The sequence below is a fragment of the Kogia breviceps genome, chromosome X (assembly GCF_026419965.1).
Source record: "Kogia breviceps isolate mKogBre1 chromosome X, mKogBre1 haplotype 1, whole genome shotgun sequence".
Classification (NCBI taxonomy): domain Eukaryota; kingdom Metazoa; phylum Chordata; class Mammalia; order Artiodactyla; family Physeteridae; genus Kogia; species Kogia breviceps.
In genome coordinates this window covers 2702608-2719953 of record NC_081330.1, presented here as the reverse complement: position 1 = coordinate 2719953, position 17346 = coordinate 2702608, and the positions used below count along the sequence as shown (strand labels likewise).

The window sequence follows — 17346 nt, the reverse complement described above, 5'->3', positions numbered from 1 at the left end:
GGGGTCATTTCACTCGCAGTGGGCTGCCCAGGAGGTTCAGTGAGTGGGCCAGGTAGGGGAGAGGGCCAGCAGGGACCAAGTCCCTGCAGGCTTCTATGGGGCGAGGGGGGAGGAAAGACACTCTCTAGTTGCTGCTGCTGCTGCTGCTGCTGCTGCTGCTGCTGCTTCCCCCAGCTCCCTAGGCAAAGGCTGTGGGACCTCCTGGGGAACTGGGGAGGCTGCCCCACAAGGTACCAGCCGGTGCCTACAGGTTAAGGCAAACAAGCCAGTAGAGCACATTGAAGAAGAAGAAGGTGACTGGGAAAATCACTCGCGAGTAGTTATCAAGGCGGTAGACGTGGATGAAGAGGCGGCCCTGCTGCCAGGTGCCGCCCTCACAAGTGGGGACCATGCAGCAGTACTTCTCGCACCACTTGCAACAGCCACCAGGGCGAGGGGTGCTGCCTGGCCTGACGGACTGCCGGGCTGGGCAAGATGGGCCCTCCTCTTCCTCGCTCTCCTCTTCCTCACTTTCCTCCTCCTCCTCCTCGGGGTCCTCAATGTCACACACAAAAGCTTCCGGATGCTCGATGACACGGACACGGGAAGGGGTTGGGTCACGCGCATGGGCACGAGGCTGAAAGGAACAAGGGAAGAAGTCAGAACAAGGCAAGGGAAGGTGAACCAAGCCTAGGTGCTGCCTCAGGGTTTCCTGGAGATTCCGTCCTTGGCACACTGTTTCTTGCCCCCAAGAATTCCCACCATCACATCAAGAAGTTTACTCACCTCCCCCCAAGGCCCCAGGTTACCCCCATCACTTGGCGAGCTGGCCACCCACGTGTCATGAGTCCTAGTGCCCTCACTTGCATGCCTCCGTACTCCAAAGCCTTGCCACCACTCCCATACCCAGCTCATACATGGCGAAGTTTCGGAGAACCACGGGGTGCTGTCCGGTTGTAGGTCAGGAAGTTGAGCACAGCAAACTCCATCAGAGCACAGAAGCAGAAGATGAAGCAGATCGCAATATAGAAATCCAAGGCTGTGATATAGGAGACACGTGGGAAATTCTTCCGGGAAAAGGTGCCCAAAGTGGTCATGGTGAGTACAGAAGTGACCCCTGTGAAAGCACAGGAGTGGAGGTGGGCAGAGCTACTGCTCTATACATTACACTTGGGAAAGGACCCCTGAAAATGCAATTCTGTGCCTCATGTGTATGCCTGCCTTACCCACTTACCTAAAGAGGTCCTGGCTGGAGCACAGTCTCTCTTGATCCAAAAAGAAATCCAGGAGATCATCGTGGTCACAGAAGAAGGGACATAGTTTTGAAAGGCCACAAAGCCAAACCTCCTGCTCACGTTGAAGAAAAGCGTCATGACTATGTAATCGCCTGGAAGACATTTTAAAAATATCACTTCATTACAGCATTGCCACGAGGGTCTCCCACACGCAAGACATGCATATTAAGGGTCCTATTGTTCAGCTCGTGGGATGCCCACCACGGTCCTAGGACAGAGGCACATTAATCCAATGCTACCCACGGAGGATCAGAGGAAGCCCGAGAGAAGACTCGCAACAAGACCCACGGTCGGGTAAGAGCTAAGCCAGGGCTCGAACCTTAATAACTCCTTTCTCAGTTCACTGTCCCACATCCCACATCTGTCGTCTTACCAGGGTGGGGGACAGAACAGTCAAATGAAAGCAGTAAAATCAGTTAGGCTTCTAGATATCAGAACCACACAGGTAATGTCCAGATGGCTGACTGAGGCCTTTACAACCACCGGGGTGCCGTATCTAGTCTGCAGAATCATCGCCTTATACATGCACTACTGGCCCTTACAATGTAAACTCTCAGGAGATGAACTAAAAGTGATCTGTGGTGGGGGAAGCACAGAAGCTATTCAGCCTCTACATTCATATGCTGGTGAAATGCCTTAGTTAGCACTGCTCCATCGATGGCCAAAAGAAATCACTGGCCTACCCCAAACCTCTGATGGTTCCCTGCTCCACAGGAGCTACAGAATCGAGTCTACACTCTGTAATCGGACACTAAAGGCTCACCACAACCTGGCTCCAACTGACATCTTACACGTATACCCTCTTCTAAGCTAACCCCATCTAACTCAGATTCCCCAAGATATCATGCATATATGTATACCAATATTCAAACCATGGACTCCCTGCTCTTAGTCTATTACCCTAGCCCAAATTGAGTATTTCAAGAAAATAGAAGAATTAGTTGAAAGTGAAAATTTCAGTCAGCCCTCTAGATGTCAGGTCTGCAGAGTATACATCCACAAGGCAGACTGAGGTCTTCGCATTCATTGGGTATCATGTCCTTGATGTTGGCTCTCGGCCTAGATAGTGATGGCTCCTACAGGACCTGATGACAACCTATATCTACAGTTGGCATCTTCTACTGCACATTGCATGTTGCCTTATACTCTGACACACCCATCCCAAACACCCTGCACGCTCACCATGACTCCCAGGATTTGGGAGTCTTTTCTGAGGCCAGAGTATCCCTTGTTGCTCTCAACATCATGTTGGATTTATAATAGTTCAAATTCTGGCTCCTTATTGAAGCTAAGCGCCAACTTTCTACCTCAGTGATGCTGTAGAATTCCCTGGCCTTGAGTTAGGTGGGTTTTTAAACCCGTTCACGACAGGGCTCATCTGAGCCCTGTTGCTACACTCCTGCCCATCTGTGCACAGCACAGCCTGGAACCTAGCAGATGCTCAACAACTCTTGCTACTTCCTGGCAACAGCTTTGTAAGGCAGACTAGAACACTAACCTGTCCACGTGTCTTCCTATTTTAGAAAATAGATCCCCTGCCCAGCAAGTCTGAGTATGTTGGGACTGAATGAGAAGAGCAGCCCTTCCCACTCACCTTGTCAGCACTGACACTCAAGGGGCAAGACTTCTCAGAATCTTCTGGAAAAAGGCAAGGAAGTAGCCTGGGGTCAGTTGAATACCTGTGTCCAGAATAGTAGCTTTGTGGATAGAACTCCTCCTCCAGGGCCGCTGCAGGGACCACTCGCACTTGCCTACTAGCCAGAATGTATTTATCAAGATCCTCGTTCCCTTGTCCTGGGGTCTTGACTGCAATTTAAGACACAGCCCTACTCAGCTACAACCACTCTCCACAAAACTTGGCTGAGTTTATATATTCTTGTTACAACAAGATTTATCATTCTATCAGATTTTTCTATTTTTATTTTATTTATTTCAGCAAAGAAGAACCTTCTCTACTTGTCAAGAGATGGGAATTTGTCTTTTAAGGCCAAGTGAAGGATATTAACACACACTTTCTTACTTCTGAGGAATGGAGGAGCATGGGTAAGGGACAAAAAGATACCTGGAGCTAAGGAGCCAAAGGGGGAAAAAGCTAAAGATGCTTTCTGCTCTTATCTGCTTTAGCCAGACCACAGTTGGTCACTTCACTATCAGAGGAATACAATCAAAAAGACTGTGTCCAGAGGACTGGGACTAGAATGATGAGTGGAGCCAAAGCTTTGAAGAACAAGGGGGAGGAAAAAGAACTACAGTTGTATCGTCTATAAAAGAATATGACCCAGGGCTGGAACCATACTAGTTCTTTTATCTTGACCCTGTGGAAGACTGACTGGACTTACTGCAAGCTCAGTATTTCTAGGGAAAAAGAACTAAGTCTGATGGGTGGAACTTCCAGAGACTCCAATTTCAGATGAGCAGGGAGATTTTTCTGACGAACAGAATTGTCTAGAGAAGGAAGAAACTCCCTTGCGAGAAAGCAAAATCCTGATCATGGGTAAAATTCTATCAAAAGCCCAACAGCCAACAGTGAAAGATGACTCACTCACTGGAGGCAAGGCTGGACTCTCGGAATGCCTCCTGAAGCAGGGATTCTCCGGTTGAAGGCCCAAGGTGGCCAGAGTAGCATGCTACCACTTCATTCTGAACCTTTAGGAGCTGAGTACACAAGTCTGTTCCAGACAGAGAGAACTGCCCAGGGACTGACTGAAAGAGTTTGGGTCCAGTCCCAAAGATAACTATGATACTGAAGAAACCACGATTCAAGATCAACTCATCTCTAGCAGAAGAGAAAGAAGCCCTTCTCCTTTCTCCCAAGAACCCTCTTCTCTCCCAAGGAGGACTGGTGCTTACCTATTGTCATTGCTTTGGTGACGATGCTGGCTCTGGGGCTTTGTAGTCACTAGGGCACCATTTTGAAACAATGCACAACCATCTACTAAACGGAACCACTAGTGACTTGAAAGCCCCTGGGCCTTGTCTCCTCTGCTGCTTTTTGATGATGGGTCCCCAACCTGTCTGGGGAAACCGAGGTGCAGAAAGGCAAGAGGCATGCCGATGGTTAGCTGGCAGAAGAGCAAGTGTCCCAAGTCAAAGGTAGTAAAATTGTTTACCCGGAGCCCCCGAGAAAAAGGAAAGCATTTGTAAAGCAGCCCTCTGCCCCTGCCTAGTGCTATGCAAGCAAAGCTCTAGCCGGGTGAGCATGGCCTCTCCCTCACCCAGTGACCAATTCAACAAGTAAAGAAAAAGCAGATTTTTCCACCTAGCCACGTGGAAGCAAAGCAAGACGCTTCCCATGGCAAAATGGCTGGTTGGGTGACTGGCTCCATCCGTATTCTGGAAACGATGAGGGCAGTGCCGCCACTGCCCTGACTTGGTCAGTATGTGTGAAGAGGGATTCCAGGGCTGCTCTGGGAGCAACGCTAGGGAGGTCCCTTGGCTCCTCATTCAGATCACCTAGGAACACAAGCAAAGACACTCACACCTAATTGGGAGCTAAAGTTTAAGAGACCCAGGCCCCTCCCCTTTAGTCCTTGTCAGGGACAAGGTCAGAAAACCAGTGATCACCATGTCCACGTTGAATCCACCATGAAGTCTTTCACAGGAATCTGTGCGTATCAGACCTGCTCCTTTAAAATAAATGTCGATACAGCAGCCACTGTAGGTGCTGAAACCTCCGTGTTATCCCAGCCCTCACCTAGCTGATGACACAACTCAAGCCTCCACCTCCCATCTAGGAAGGACTTTGCATCCCACTCAACTAGAACCACTTGGATTGCTTCTGCGTACGGAGAAGTCACGTGACCTCCATGTCCCAAAGTCATCCAAGTAGGTCGGTCGTAACAAAGACTCGGAAACTGAAGGGTCTGCGTGACAAACCTAGCTGTAAATTCTGACAGCAATAAAACTTAAGCTACTTACCTACCCTCTCCGGGGCTTGGCAAAGCACTTACTTCTTTGCAGATGAGACTGAGATGTAGTTATAAAGTCTCAGTTTCCTCTGCAAACAGTTGTAAGTGCTTAGCATTTACAAAACAGGAGCCATGTTCTACAGTATTTTCATGGGATGATTACATAAGCATTTGGATGAACGGATGGCCACCTCCCTCCAGCCATCCCTCTACCACCCTCCCGGGCCTCTGGTGCCTAGCCCTGGCTCAAAGGCACACTTACCAGCTAGGGTTGTGATAGTTTCAGTCGTGTTGCTCACTCCTATAAAATCAAACTGGAAGAGCTTCCAGGAATTACTCTCATTGATTTCAAGCTTGAAATTTTCCCACTTGTAGATGATCTCATTCTCAGGATAGGAAACTGTAAGGCAACGTGGGAAGGAGAGTCATGTGAGACTGGGAAGCCCAGCTGAGGTCTCCACCAGCATGGTGTCTGACTCTGGGCTCACCAGCTGTGGGACCTTACCTCTCTTACCTCATTGCTGAAGTCCATCCAATAAGTGCATTTACTGAGCATTCCTCAGTACCACGCTCTGTGCTGGACATACAGAGACAAGCAAGGCAGGAGCCCTGCTCTCAAGCATTCACATTTTATTGAGTAAGACAGTGAGTACACATCTGTGATTGTTGGAATACCTCTGAGAAGCCTCCGCGCCCTCCCCCCCCCCCCGTGGGAGAGTGTGGAAACAAAGAAGGGAAAGATCAGTTGGGGACACACCCAGAAAAGATTCCAGAGAGCAGGTGACATTCCCAATAAGTCTTAAAAGTCCAATATAAACATTCTCTGTGTGGATGAGGCTGAAGGCGTGAGGAGGGTGTTCTATGCACAGAAAGGGGAAAATGCCTGATGTATTATGGAAATGTCAAAAGTTCAGGATGGCTAGCCCACAGAGGATGGATGAGGTATGTAGGAGTAGACAGCAGGGGCCAGTTCGTGAAGGGCCTTGAGGGCTATTCTAAGCAATTTGGAATTGATCGATGAGAGCTCAGGAAGGATCTGAAACTAAGAAGTGACCTAGTCTAGATGATGCTTCAGCTAGGTCACTCTAGTTCTTATACGAGGATGGCCTGTTGTCAGGGAGACCAGTTATGGGAGGCCAGTTCAGTAACCCGGGCACGGTAAAATGAATGAAGGCAGGATTCGAAGCTGTGGCAGTGAGAATGCAGAGAAATAGGATCGACAGAGATTCGGGAGGGAACACCAACAGGACGTGTTGATTGAATAGATGAGGAGGTGAAGGAGAAAGAAGCATCAAAGTTCTTGGCTTGGACAACTGAGTGGGTGATGGTGCCTTTCAATGAGACAAATGGGAACACAGAAGCAACACATCTGTCTTGGGGGTAGAAGTTCGGTGGAGACCATATATTTCATTTTGGACACGTTCAGCTTCAAAGCGGAGATGTTGCAAAGTCCAAGTGGAATACGACAAAGACCTAAACCAAGGTAGTAGTGACAGTGGAGATGGAGAGCAGACATACTTGAGATACACTTCAGAGGCCGGTGACTGATTTGAGGTGGGGTGGACGGGAGAGGGAAGAACCCAACGTGAAGCCCAGGTTAAGCAACACAGTATTGTTAACAGGAAAGGAGATGAGGATGGATTGGGAGGCCCGGGACAACTCTGGCACCATCTTAGGGGAAAAAGCAGAGGCAGAAAAATGTAACGGGGAAGGATGAGAAAAAGAAGGGGCCCAGCATGATGACTCTGGGGCCCCCGAAACCTAGGAAGGTACTCACAGCTAGAGAAAGACAGAGGGCAAGAGTGAGAATCCATTGGAAATTTGAGCATGTGGAGTGAGCATCCAGCATCAATGGCCATCCTGGAAGGGAGAAAGGAGCCTCATTAGGCTGACCCTGAACACTTAGGTATCCACCCAACTTGGGCCTGGGGACCACCACCAATGTGTGGCAATGGTGGGAGCTGAGACAAAAGCTCAAAGGAGAGACAAAAAGAGAGGAAGAACAGCTTGGAAATATCTGGCTACTCTGGTCTCCATCATCAGAGAAACGTATGGACTAACTTAGATGGACTTTTGCTTCTTGCCCATCCCGCCTTCAAGGACCTGCCAACACTCTCCCGCTCTTTTATTGCCTCCCTGCCACCCTTATCACCTGTACACAACCTTTCCCAGCCAGGCATTCAAGCATCCAGCCTGGTCTTATAGGCATCTTTCCAACTGCCGTGTCGCTGCTCTGCCCAGACAATTCCACCACTGTGGACGTGTCTTTACATCCAGTGCCCACTTGGGGTGGAACTGTCCACACAACGCAGTCCCCGTGCTACATTCTAGTTGCAGGGGCTCCTGACTTGGAGCCAAGTGACTAGATATCAGTCCAAGTTCTGCTACAAACTTGGTATGTGGTCTTAAGCGATATCTTTCTATTGTGAGGCCTTAGTGTGTGTGTGTGAGTAGTACATGAGGGGATTGAGCTCATGGTCTAGGAAAGCTGGAGGGGCCCTTAGAAGTATCATTCAGGATGAAACCTCTGTCCATGTTTCTTTGGCAAAAATTCTCAGGAGGGGAAGAAGGGTCTCAAGAGGCTTAACATACCTGATCGTGTACAACACCTTGCCATCCTTGTGGATGCGGACCATCTGGTTGGGCATAGTGATCGAATGCTCTTGGGTCCTCTTAGAATTCCTAAAAAAGGTGTCTGGGATCCATAACAGGCTCACCAAGTTGCCATTCAGAACAAAGCTTTCAAAGCTGCCGTTGAAACGAAGGCGTTCATCATACCAAGTCTGGTAGAAGGTGATGTCAATGGTGTATTCCTGGTGGCAGGGATAGAAGAGCACACATTTGGGGCTGTGCAGGCAAAGAACATTCCCATGCCATCCTGTGATGGGCCTATCAAGTAGATAGGGACCCACTTAGGTCTGCACAGAGGAAAACAGCATGAGTTTGGCTGTGGGATGTTTTCTATTTCCAGGTATTCCCAAAAGAAAAAAATATTCCTGAATGAACAACCACCTGGGAAGATGCATTTAATCCAGAAACACACAGGTGATGGCAGCTTAATTGTACAGGCTGGGCTCATCACGTCACTACTCCCTTGTAGCAGGCCAACACCCTCTCAGCCCCCATATTTCCAGAGCAAATCAAAGATCTCAGGTCAAAATCATTCTAAACATTTACAAACACACACACTTTTGATTGCATACAGTGAAGTTGCCCCTTTCAGCTTTTATTTGGGGAGCACAGATGTTAATCAACCCATGATTGTTTGGTCTCTAGATATTGTATAGCCCATACATTTTTTTTTTTGAAGATAAGGATTCAATTTAATAAAACTTTACCACTCCCAGGCACGCAGGGGGAGGTAGTCTGAGGTTTGAGTAGCAACTAATTAAAGAAATTTTAAGGGATTGGAATATTTAACCAAAACATTTACAGTCGGCCCTCTGTATCTGTGGGTTCCACGTCCGCAGATTCAGACCCCCGCCAAAAAATTCCAGAAAGTTCCAAAAAGCAAAACTTGAATTTGTCCCTCAGTCGCAACTATTTACATAGCATTTACATTGTATTCGGTGTCATAAGTAATCTAGAGGTGATTGAAAGTTTACAAGAGGACGTGCTTGGGTTATATGTAAATACTACGACAGTTTATATAAGGGACGTGCATGGGTTATATGTAAAGACTACAACAGTTTATATAAGGGACTTGAGCGTCCTCAGAGTTTGGTATCTGTGGAGGGTGGGAGGTGTCCTAGAACCAATCTGCAACATATTCTGAGGGAGGACTGTACTGAGAGTTTTCTACGTACCAGACACATGCTATGTGAACAAAATTCTCATGATTGGACTCTCAAGAAGCTTATAAGTCTCATTAGCCCATAAATTATTAACCATCAACACGAACGTTTAATAGCAAGAAGCGTGAGAAGCTAGAAATCTCACCGCTGGTATTGAAGAGAGAAAAAAACAGACTGTAATAGAACTGCAAGCAGCTGGAACAGCAAGTACCCGAACTATGCCAGGGTAGAACCTTGAGGGCTAGGCCAATCTCCTTTATTTTAGAGGTAGCAACACTGAGGCTCAGAGAGAAAGGAGCCTGTTCATCCCTGTTCATCCCAGGGATGACCTTCACCCACCTTCCTCTCAGTGCTTACTTCACTTGCTCCAAGAATCCCTTTAGGATCAAGGTCCACTTTTCCTCTGCAGGACCCCTAGGTCTTTCCCCTGAGTTATCTTGCATCAAACGATAAACACCCCCCAGAACCCCACAACCTGGGAGGCCTTTGCTGATCAGGCCACAAGGTGGTGAGGGCCACTGCAAAATCGCAGGGAGCCAGACCCCCAGGCCGAGAATGTTCCCTGGAGGAGTCCAGAGCAGCACACAGAAAAAAGCTGGCCGCCTGGATACCATTCACATGGGAGCCCCCAGCCCTGCCCTGCCCAGCCACACCAGCCTTCGCAAGTGGCCTGCAGGGTGGCTCTGCAGTCCTAAGTGGCCGGCAGTTCCAAACTGGCCTCCAGAACTTCTGGGTAGCCAGAGGAAGCCTTCCCCTCTACAATCCACGCCTGGCTCCCGCTCTATGTTAGAGTGTCTCAAATGAGCATTTAATTTCTATTTAACAAGATTCCAATTGTAACTTCACTACACGTCAACTGATGACGGACGGTTCCGGTTTTCCCCAGTTTGACAAGAGGGCTTGTTTTCTCTCCCTGAGGACAAATTCTGTGCTCTACACAACCTCTGATTGACTGAAGGATGTTGGAACTCCTCCTCACCAAGCACTGGACTCTAGAGAATCACCAGAGAAAAGTAGCCTGTACGAGGACTGGGACCTCCCACAGCTTTAAAGAACTATTTGGAACTATGTAGAAGGCCAGACTTCTCCGGGAAATTTAATACCACATGAGTGTTTGGAATGTTCTAAAGGCACTTGGCCCAGGCGATAGCACTATGTTACCGGCCAAAGAAAATCAAATTGTTGGCTCCTCCTTGGACCAGCTCTGTGTCGCATGCCAGGTTCGGTGACTGCTGGGTTATGAAACTGTATCTCTCAGGCTTGTCAGGTATCATCACTTCAGGTGAGACCAACGCTGCCAGCATTAGGAGGCATAGAGCAAAGAGGGATAGGGTGTTCAGCTACTGTGAGTGGGGCTGCTGCTGTGCTGCCACACAGGCTCTTGCGGATGATAGAAAGAGGTCTCCCAAAAGTATATCGTATGCAAATAGCAAGGAGATTGTAGCCACAGATTTTCTACTACTCTTCAGGTCACTTTCTCCATCCCCCCCGCCAATGATCTGAAAGGTCCCTTTCCTATTAACAGTAAACAGTGGCCATGATGGTGGACCAGAAGAACTCAACCTCTGGCTCAGAAGCCAGCGTTTCTTAGTTTATCAACAATTTTAATCAAACTGATTGCTAAATTCATACTCACTGAGTGGTAAGCACATTGATAACAGCAAAGAGTAAATCTGACGTCGAGGGAAGAGGAAAAAGAGAGCTTTAAAATGTCAACAGAAACTCAAACAGATCTGTCTCTTCTCATGTTTCTCTTCTTCCTTGTTATTTCCCAAAAGTTTATGGCTTCCATCTTCAGCAGTTTTTCTCATGCTCTTGTTCACTCTAAGGGAAGCCACCTGCCCCATCGTGAGCTGCCCTGTGGAGAGGCCCACATGGCAAGGACTGTGGAAGGCCTACAGACAGAAGCCAGAGAAGAACCGAACCCTGCCAACAACCACGTGAGAACTTGGAAGTGGATCCTCCCTTAGTCGAGTCTTCAGATGAGACCCCAGACCCAACTGACACCTTAACTGCAGCCTTGTGAGACCCTGAAACAGAGGACCCAGCTAGGTCACGCCTGGATTCCTAACCCACAGGAGCTGTGACCTAATGACTACTTGTCATTTTAAGACACTGTGTTTTAGGGTAATTTTTTTGCATCGCCGTATATAAGTACATTGTGCCTCAAGAGCTAGGCAGCCAGACAAAAAAAGCATCACAGTGGGAAACCCCACTCTTCCACTCAGCCTATGTAAACACCTTGATCTTCCATGAATGTTTACTTACCTTTGAGTGTCTATTTGCAAGTGCCGTCTCAGAGCCTAGACTCTGAGGTCACGCATTCACATGGTGCTTCTTGGGTACCAGTGTGTATGCTTAAACTGTGTCTGACTTGAGCCAGGTCAAGGCTATGGCTGTGATGGAGTTGGTTACCACAGCCTTCCTCATTATCAGGCTCCGCAGATGAAAGTAACATTTGCAGAACATCTTTTATAATTCGTTTGCTCAGCTAACATCATATACTGGGTCCCTGACATCAAGAAAGCCATAGTTGAGAGAGCAAGGCAGACAGAGTACATAATTACAATACAGTGAGGTAGAGAAGGTCAGGTAAACAAGTGTGATATAAGTTGAAGGATAAGGTAGAAAACTGGAACAATGCCATCCCAAACTGGAAAGAGCTTGAACAAAGGCTCAGAAGTACAAGATAGCCTGGGAACACCCATATGCTAGTGTGCCTAGCGCATGTGGTCTCTAAAGGGGTGAAAAGAAATAGATGTAGAGCCCTGGCACATCACTCAGGAGGCCAGGTTAGTAGGTAGATTGGGGGGTAGGCAGGGACCTTGTGTCTTGTATATATCAAGTGGGAGATAATGGAGGCTAACGGGGGACAGTAGTGACACTGGGATGATAGCAGCAGAAAAGGAGACAAGGAACTAGGGCAAAATTAGAGAAACAGTCCTAGAGGAAGAGTTGGTAACTACAGGCTTAAGTCCAAAAAACAAATCACTATCAGAAAACAAGAGCCACGCCACCGTGCTGTTTAAAGTTGCTTTATTATTTTTATTTTGAATGAAAGACAGGAAGATACAGTCAGGATTCTGAAGGTCCTCTTCAGGCAGCAAGGGACTTGGCCCTTTCAGCCTCCTTCTCAAGTCCATGTCGGTTAAAATCTCTCCCCCCCCCCCAAAACTCTTGTTACAGACACACAGAAAAAACAAGTATGCGAAAGCCCCACTATAATCAAAGCTCAGTACTCACCATGTCCAGGATAGAGATGGGCCCAAGGGTGTTGACAGAGAGCTCGACAGTGACCACAGTGGGCCTCTCTGTAAAGTAAGCAGAAGTGACAGAGGTAAATGCTAGACAGAAGCATGGGGCGGGGGAGGGTGTGGTCAGTGGGGGATAAAGGCGGTAAGGGTTGGACTACATGCTTTGAACATCCGATACCATTTCTTTCTTTATCCTTTCATGGCACGACCCAGTTCCTAGACTGTTAAGAGCTGAACACACCTCGAAGGTCAATCACCTAGTCCAGTCATCTCATTTTATAGTTGGACAAACTGAGGGTGAGAGAAGGGGAAAGATCTAGACCAGGTCAATGGCATGGCTGAGACTAGAGTTGACATCTCTTACTTGGCAGGTCAGCAACAGTTGTTCCTGCCCACATGCAGGGAGGGCACTGTCACCTACACCCCAGGCCCGTTCTCCACACTTAGGCCCTCAACCCTCCTCCCCTCCGGGCTGGGGGAGAAACCATGTTCTGCTACTCACCGCCAATGCCAGGGCGCAGTCTGTAGTCATAGTTATTCAAGATACCGTCCAGGATTTCGGTGGCTGTTGGCATTTTGCCAAGTCTGTCATGGGTGTCAATAGCAGTGGGCTTTGTTTCTTCATGATCACTGGCAGAGGGTCCCTTCTCTGATTCAACATGAGGTCCTTCAATCCTAGAACATAAAGACAAACAAGTGAAGCTCTGTCCTCTGCTCCACAGGGGACCCAGCTGGTATCTCTTGGGACAGAAGCAAACCAAAATAAGCCTGCAACCCAGATTATTCTTGTTAATTTCTTCTAAAGCTGCTGCTCTCCCATGCTATTCTTTTTTTTTTTTTAATGGCCATACTTTATTTTTAAAATATCAAGAACAAAAGCAAGTTCGAGATTTTAAAAGAATTTTTAACGTAAAATCGAGAGGCTATTGGTGTATGAGCTCTGGCCGATCAGCTGCCATTACTAGCCTTGGTCTTAGGCTGCGTCGCTAGTGCCACCTGGGAGCAAATGGGCAGGCAGAGGGCCAGGATTGCTGAGGAATGCTCAGGAAAGCCACAGCACTCTCTCCCAGCGAGCGCTACAACACCGGGAAAATTCTGCATTTCTTTGCTTTTGGGCTCCTCCATTGCATTGGAGTTGGGGGCTGGGGGTAGGGGAAGCTCTGAGCACAGAGAAAAGGCAAAGACTGTCATTCAGGAAATAGATGGTCAACAGGAGTCGGACCTGAGAGCCACAGCCATGCTCCACAGCCAAAAAAGCATATAAAGAATGAAACTAAAATTTTTTTAAAAACTTAAAAAGCCATCTGCTAATGCATGAAGCTCACCGATGGTGTTAGAAATCAGGGCCACGCTACCTTTGCTGGGAGGCGGTGAGGAAGGGGGCACCAGGGGGTGTCGTGATAGCAGTGTGATCATTTTCTGACAACCCATCAGCCGTGCACTTATGCTCAGATCATAATCTGAGCACTTTTCTGCATATATGTTCTAATTCAATAAAAAATATTTTGAAATCTGCAAATATATGGACCTCATTTGAATCCCGATTTTAAAAGGTAAACCATAAAAAACAAAACAACAAACGCAACACAACAAAAATATATTTATGACACAATAAGGCAGATTTGAAGACTGACTGGTTAGTTTCTTCAGCATGAAGAAGTTATTCTACAAATTTTAGGGTGATACTGGTATCTTATTATGTTTTTGAAGTCCTTATGATTAGAAATACATACTAAAATAATTGCATATGAAATGACACGATGTCTGAGATTTGCCTTAAAAGAATTTAAGCTGGAAATGGAGAGTGGGTGGGCTACAGAGAAAATAAGACTGGCTATGAGCTGATAATTAATGAGGCTCGTGATGGGTACATGGAGATTCACTCTACTATTCCCTGTACTTTTATATGTCTTTGAAACAATTTTATAATTAAAAGCTTTTTAAAAAGCCATCATCAAAATTAACCTGTGATGTTGGAAGGCAGGAGAGTGTTTTCCTTTGGGGAGGAGGGTGTACTTGGAGGGGGAATGTGGTGAAGCTTGCGAGGGGTTGGGGAGGAGACTGGCAATGTTCTATTTCCTGGTCTAGGTGCTGCTTACATGGGTATGTTCACTTTGTGCAAATCTACTCCTGATTTTTACACTTTTATGTTCTGTTACACTTCCAAAATGATTTTATTTTTACAAAGGCAATCAGACAACTTGCTTCTTCAAATAAGGGGTTAACAGGGCAGGAGATGGGGGCATGGTCTCTGTACTGCAGACCAAGGAACTGCCAACTTGAGCAGCAAAATGCGTTTTTCCTGCAGTATTTCAAGCTCTTAGAATTGCTTAACTGGCATACAGATGTGCCAAGTCTATGCCATTTCTTATGTCTGAAGTGGCTATAATTCCCCCTGTGGGCAAGCGAAGAACTGGGCTTGGGAAAAGCAGTTTCCCTTTCCACATATCATATCCAGAGATGTCCTCTTTCCCTGAGGCTTTTCCCCCAGTCCTCTGAGTAGATCATGCCAGCCACCGTGGGGGCGGGGGGGAGAACTAGGGAACTGGCACCCTGCAAAATGAGTGACTTGAATGGGAGCAAGGCACGATCAGGACTGGCACTGTTAGCCAAGACCACCCAAGAGCCTGCAATGACCCCTCCCAGAAGTCCAAAGCCAACAACAAAACCCCGAGGTTCACGAGGCAAACAAACAAGCAAAGGCCCTAAGACCACCAAAGCCTTTCTGCTCCCACATTACGTCTTCTACGAAAGTGAGATCAGAGGGTCTTGAGGGTGCTGTCATCCTACAAATAGCTTTTGTCAGTAAAAAACTTCAAGCGAACAACAAGAAAAAACACCCTCATCCTGGGATCCTTGGGGTTAAGGAGCTGCTGACAATGTATACCTTTGCTCAGCTAGCCATTAAGCCCACTTTCAAAGCTAGAAAGAAGAGAAAAGTGAAAATACTCATGCACTGGACTAGTGGGATCTTTCCATGGGGGCTTTTCAGGCATCCACAGTCCTCTAGATGTGATGATCTAAGATGGAGGTGAATTTCTGCAACCCCTCCCCCACGGAGGACGCTCAGTCAGCTAGCTGGGGAGAGGGAAGGGACCATGAGAAGGGCCACTGGATTGTTTATTTCCAAATCAGTCCTCCTTTTCGCCTTACAGATGGAGAACCTGAGGCCCAGATGGGGGGAAGGGCTGTGCCCAAAGTCGCACAAGTCATTTTAAGGTGAGCCTGGACCAGAGCGGGATGGTTCAAGGTGGCCCTTGCCAGCTCACCCCACTGCTACATCCCCAGCTCTTTAATGACGTCACAGGTTGTCCTGCTGTCACCGTCTGGACGTCAGTGACTGCAGCCCATGCCCCTGGCTGGAAGGGTAGTTTCCATCACAACGGCCTCTCTTCTCTGCTGTTTTCCTCTGTGCTCCCTCTCCCTCCTTCTGCACCCCAGACCCCTCTTTTGCCCTCACCAGTCACCATGTCATCTCTCCCAACCAGTCCAATTCACATCTGGAGTGCTGTGGATGACTGGAAATTCCTAGCACGCATTCAGAAATATTTACCAAAGCCCCCTGATGAGGCCAGCCCCTCCACACTCCCCAGTGCACCAATGAGTCAGCAGGGAGCCCCACAACCCCTCCCTTGAGGAGCTAGAGCATTCTGGGGTGGGGAGAGAAGCCATCTCCCCTCTCCCCCTCCCCAAAACCGAAAAGCAAGACAAGCCCAGTGACATGGAGGCTTCTAGAATGCTGGAAAGATCAGGAAGCTTAGGAACTTGTGACAGTCTGTGCCCAATGGGAAATCATCTCAAAAATATGAAGCAGTCATCTTCCACCCTCAAAAGCCAGAAACGCAGGGGACAACCTTCCTGGCAAAGTCCCAGGGCCAGAAGAAGGTGTGAGGGGAGCTGGCTGCTCGGGGCGGGGTGGGGGGGGGGGACCTGCTGCTGGTCTTTGAAAAAGCGGAGACCTATTGAAATGCAGGACCCAAACCACAGACCTAAGAGATTACCATTTCTGGCCTCGGGCTCCCATCTGCCCAGGACCCAGCAAGGCGTCTGGGGGGATAAGGGAGGAGGAGGGAAGCTGGCAGAAGAGGGGAGATGAGGTGGACAGCTGGGGTGGGAACTCTTAGACTAAACCAGGGCTCCTGCCCGGGACTGGGAAGGGAAGTAAGTAAAGTCAGAGTTGTCTGGCAGTGCCTGGTACTCACTAGGCGCTCAGGAAAAAAAAAAAAAAAAAGATATATATATATATATATATATATATATATATATATATATATATATATATATATATATATATCTTTTTTTTTTTTTTTTGAACGAGAGGACAGACTAGCCAACACTCAAGCCTTTTAAGCGCAGTTTCCACCCACTGCCCGCACGACTTTCTGGGCGACACCTTCCCAAAGTCCCCCCAGTCCCCAGAAGCGCGAGCCTGCCCTGGCCGCTCCCCTCTTCCCACAAAAGGCTCAGCAAGGGAGGGACGTGCTCTCTCGTTCCCCGGCCGCCGCGGTGGTTTGGAGAGCGGGAGTCCCGCGGAGTAGAGGGAGGGGGGACAGGAGCGGCCAGGTGATAGGCGTCCCGTCTTCCTTCCTGGGAGCCCCTTCAGGGGCCCAGGAAGCCCGTCCTAGGGGAAGCGGCGCGGAGGCTGGCCGCGCGCGTCGAGGGGACGCGGGACCAGGCTAGACCGTGCGAGGGCCAGGGGCAGAGCGGGCGCGGGGCTCGAGGAACACGGGCTGCGGGGGTCTCAGGAGCCGGCCTCGCTCCCGGAGAGAGGGAGCTGGGCTCGGAGGGCTCCTGGGTCCTGGGTTGGAGACTTACCTCGACGGAAGGATTATGAACGTGCCCAGGAGGATCAGGAGAACTTTGGTCGACATCGTGGCGGGGACCGGCGCGACCACCTGCGCGGAGGTCGCTGCGCAAGGTCTGGCCGCACTGAGCGCGGTGTGGAGGGTTTTGTTGGGCTCCAACTTTCACTCCGCCCACTTGCCCCGCCCCGCGCCCCCATCCTGGCCCCGCCCCCTAAGCCCCGATGGAAATCTCCGACGACGTGTTTGCTGCTGCGGAGGGAGGGGTAGGCTCCGGAGGGCGTGGGGAGGAGGAGGGAGAGGAGGAAGGAACC

At 48.7% G+C, this 17346-nt stretch overlaps 1 protein-coding gene across 1 annotated transcript; it reads right to left on the bottom strand.

The window, feature by feature from the left end:
- Positions 1 to 214: 214 nt before the first annotated feature.
- On the bottom strand, positions 215 to 17144 carry GABRE (gamma-aminobutyric acid type A receptor subunit epsilon). Its single transcript, XM_059049646.2, has 9 exons — positions 17046 to 17144; positions 12733 to 12905; positions 12220 to 12287; positions 7775 to 7995; positions 6960 to 7042; positions 5445 to 5582; positions 1214 to 1366; positions 897 to 1096; positions 215 to 616 (listed from the first exon to the last, which is right to left on the bottom strand). The coding sequence occupies exons 1-9, from the start codon at positions 17099 to 17101 to the stop codon at positions 245 to 247; spliced, it is 1464 nt and encodes a 487-aa protein (XP_058905629.1). The 5' UTR covers positions 17102 to 17144; the 3' UTR covers positions 215 to 244.
- Positions 17145 to 17346: the final 202 nt, after the last annotated feature.

Excerpts from the sequence above, each read along its gene's own strand:
- GABRE (XM_059049646.2), bottom strand. The coding sequence starts at position 17,101 with ATGTCGACCAAAGTTCTCCTGATCCTCCTGGGCACGTTCATAATCCTT. Across the intron at positions 1,097-1,213 it reads TCCAGCCAGGACCTCTTTAG|GGGTCACTTCTGTACTCACC; the intron begins GTAAGTGGGTAA and ends GTGCTTTCACAG. Across the intron at positions 617-896 it reads GTTCTCCGAAACTTCGCCAT|CCTCGTGCCCATGCGCGTGA; the intron begins GTATGAGCTGGG and ends TGTTCCTTTCAG.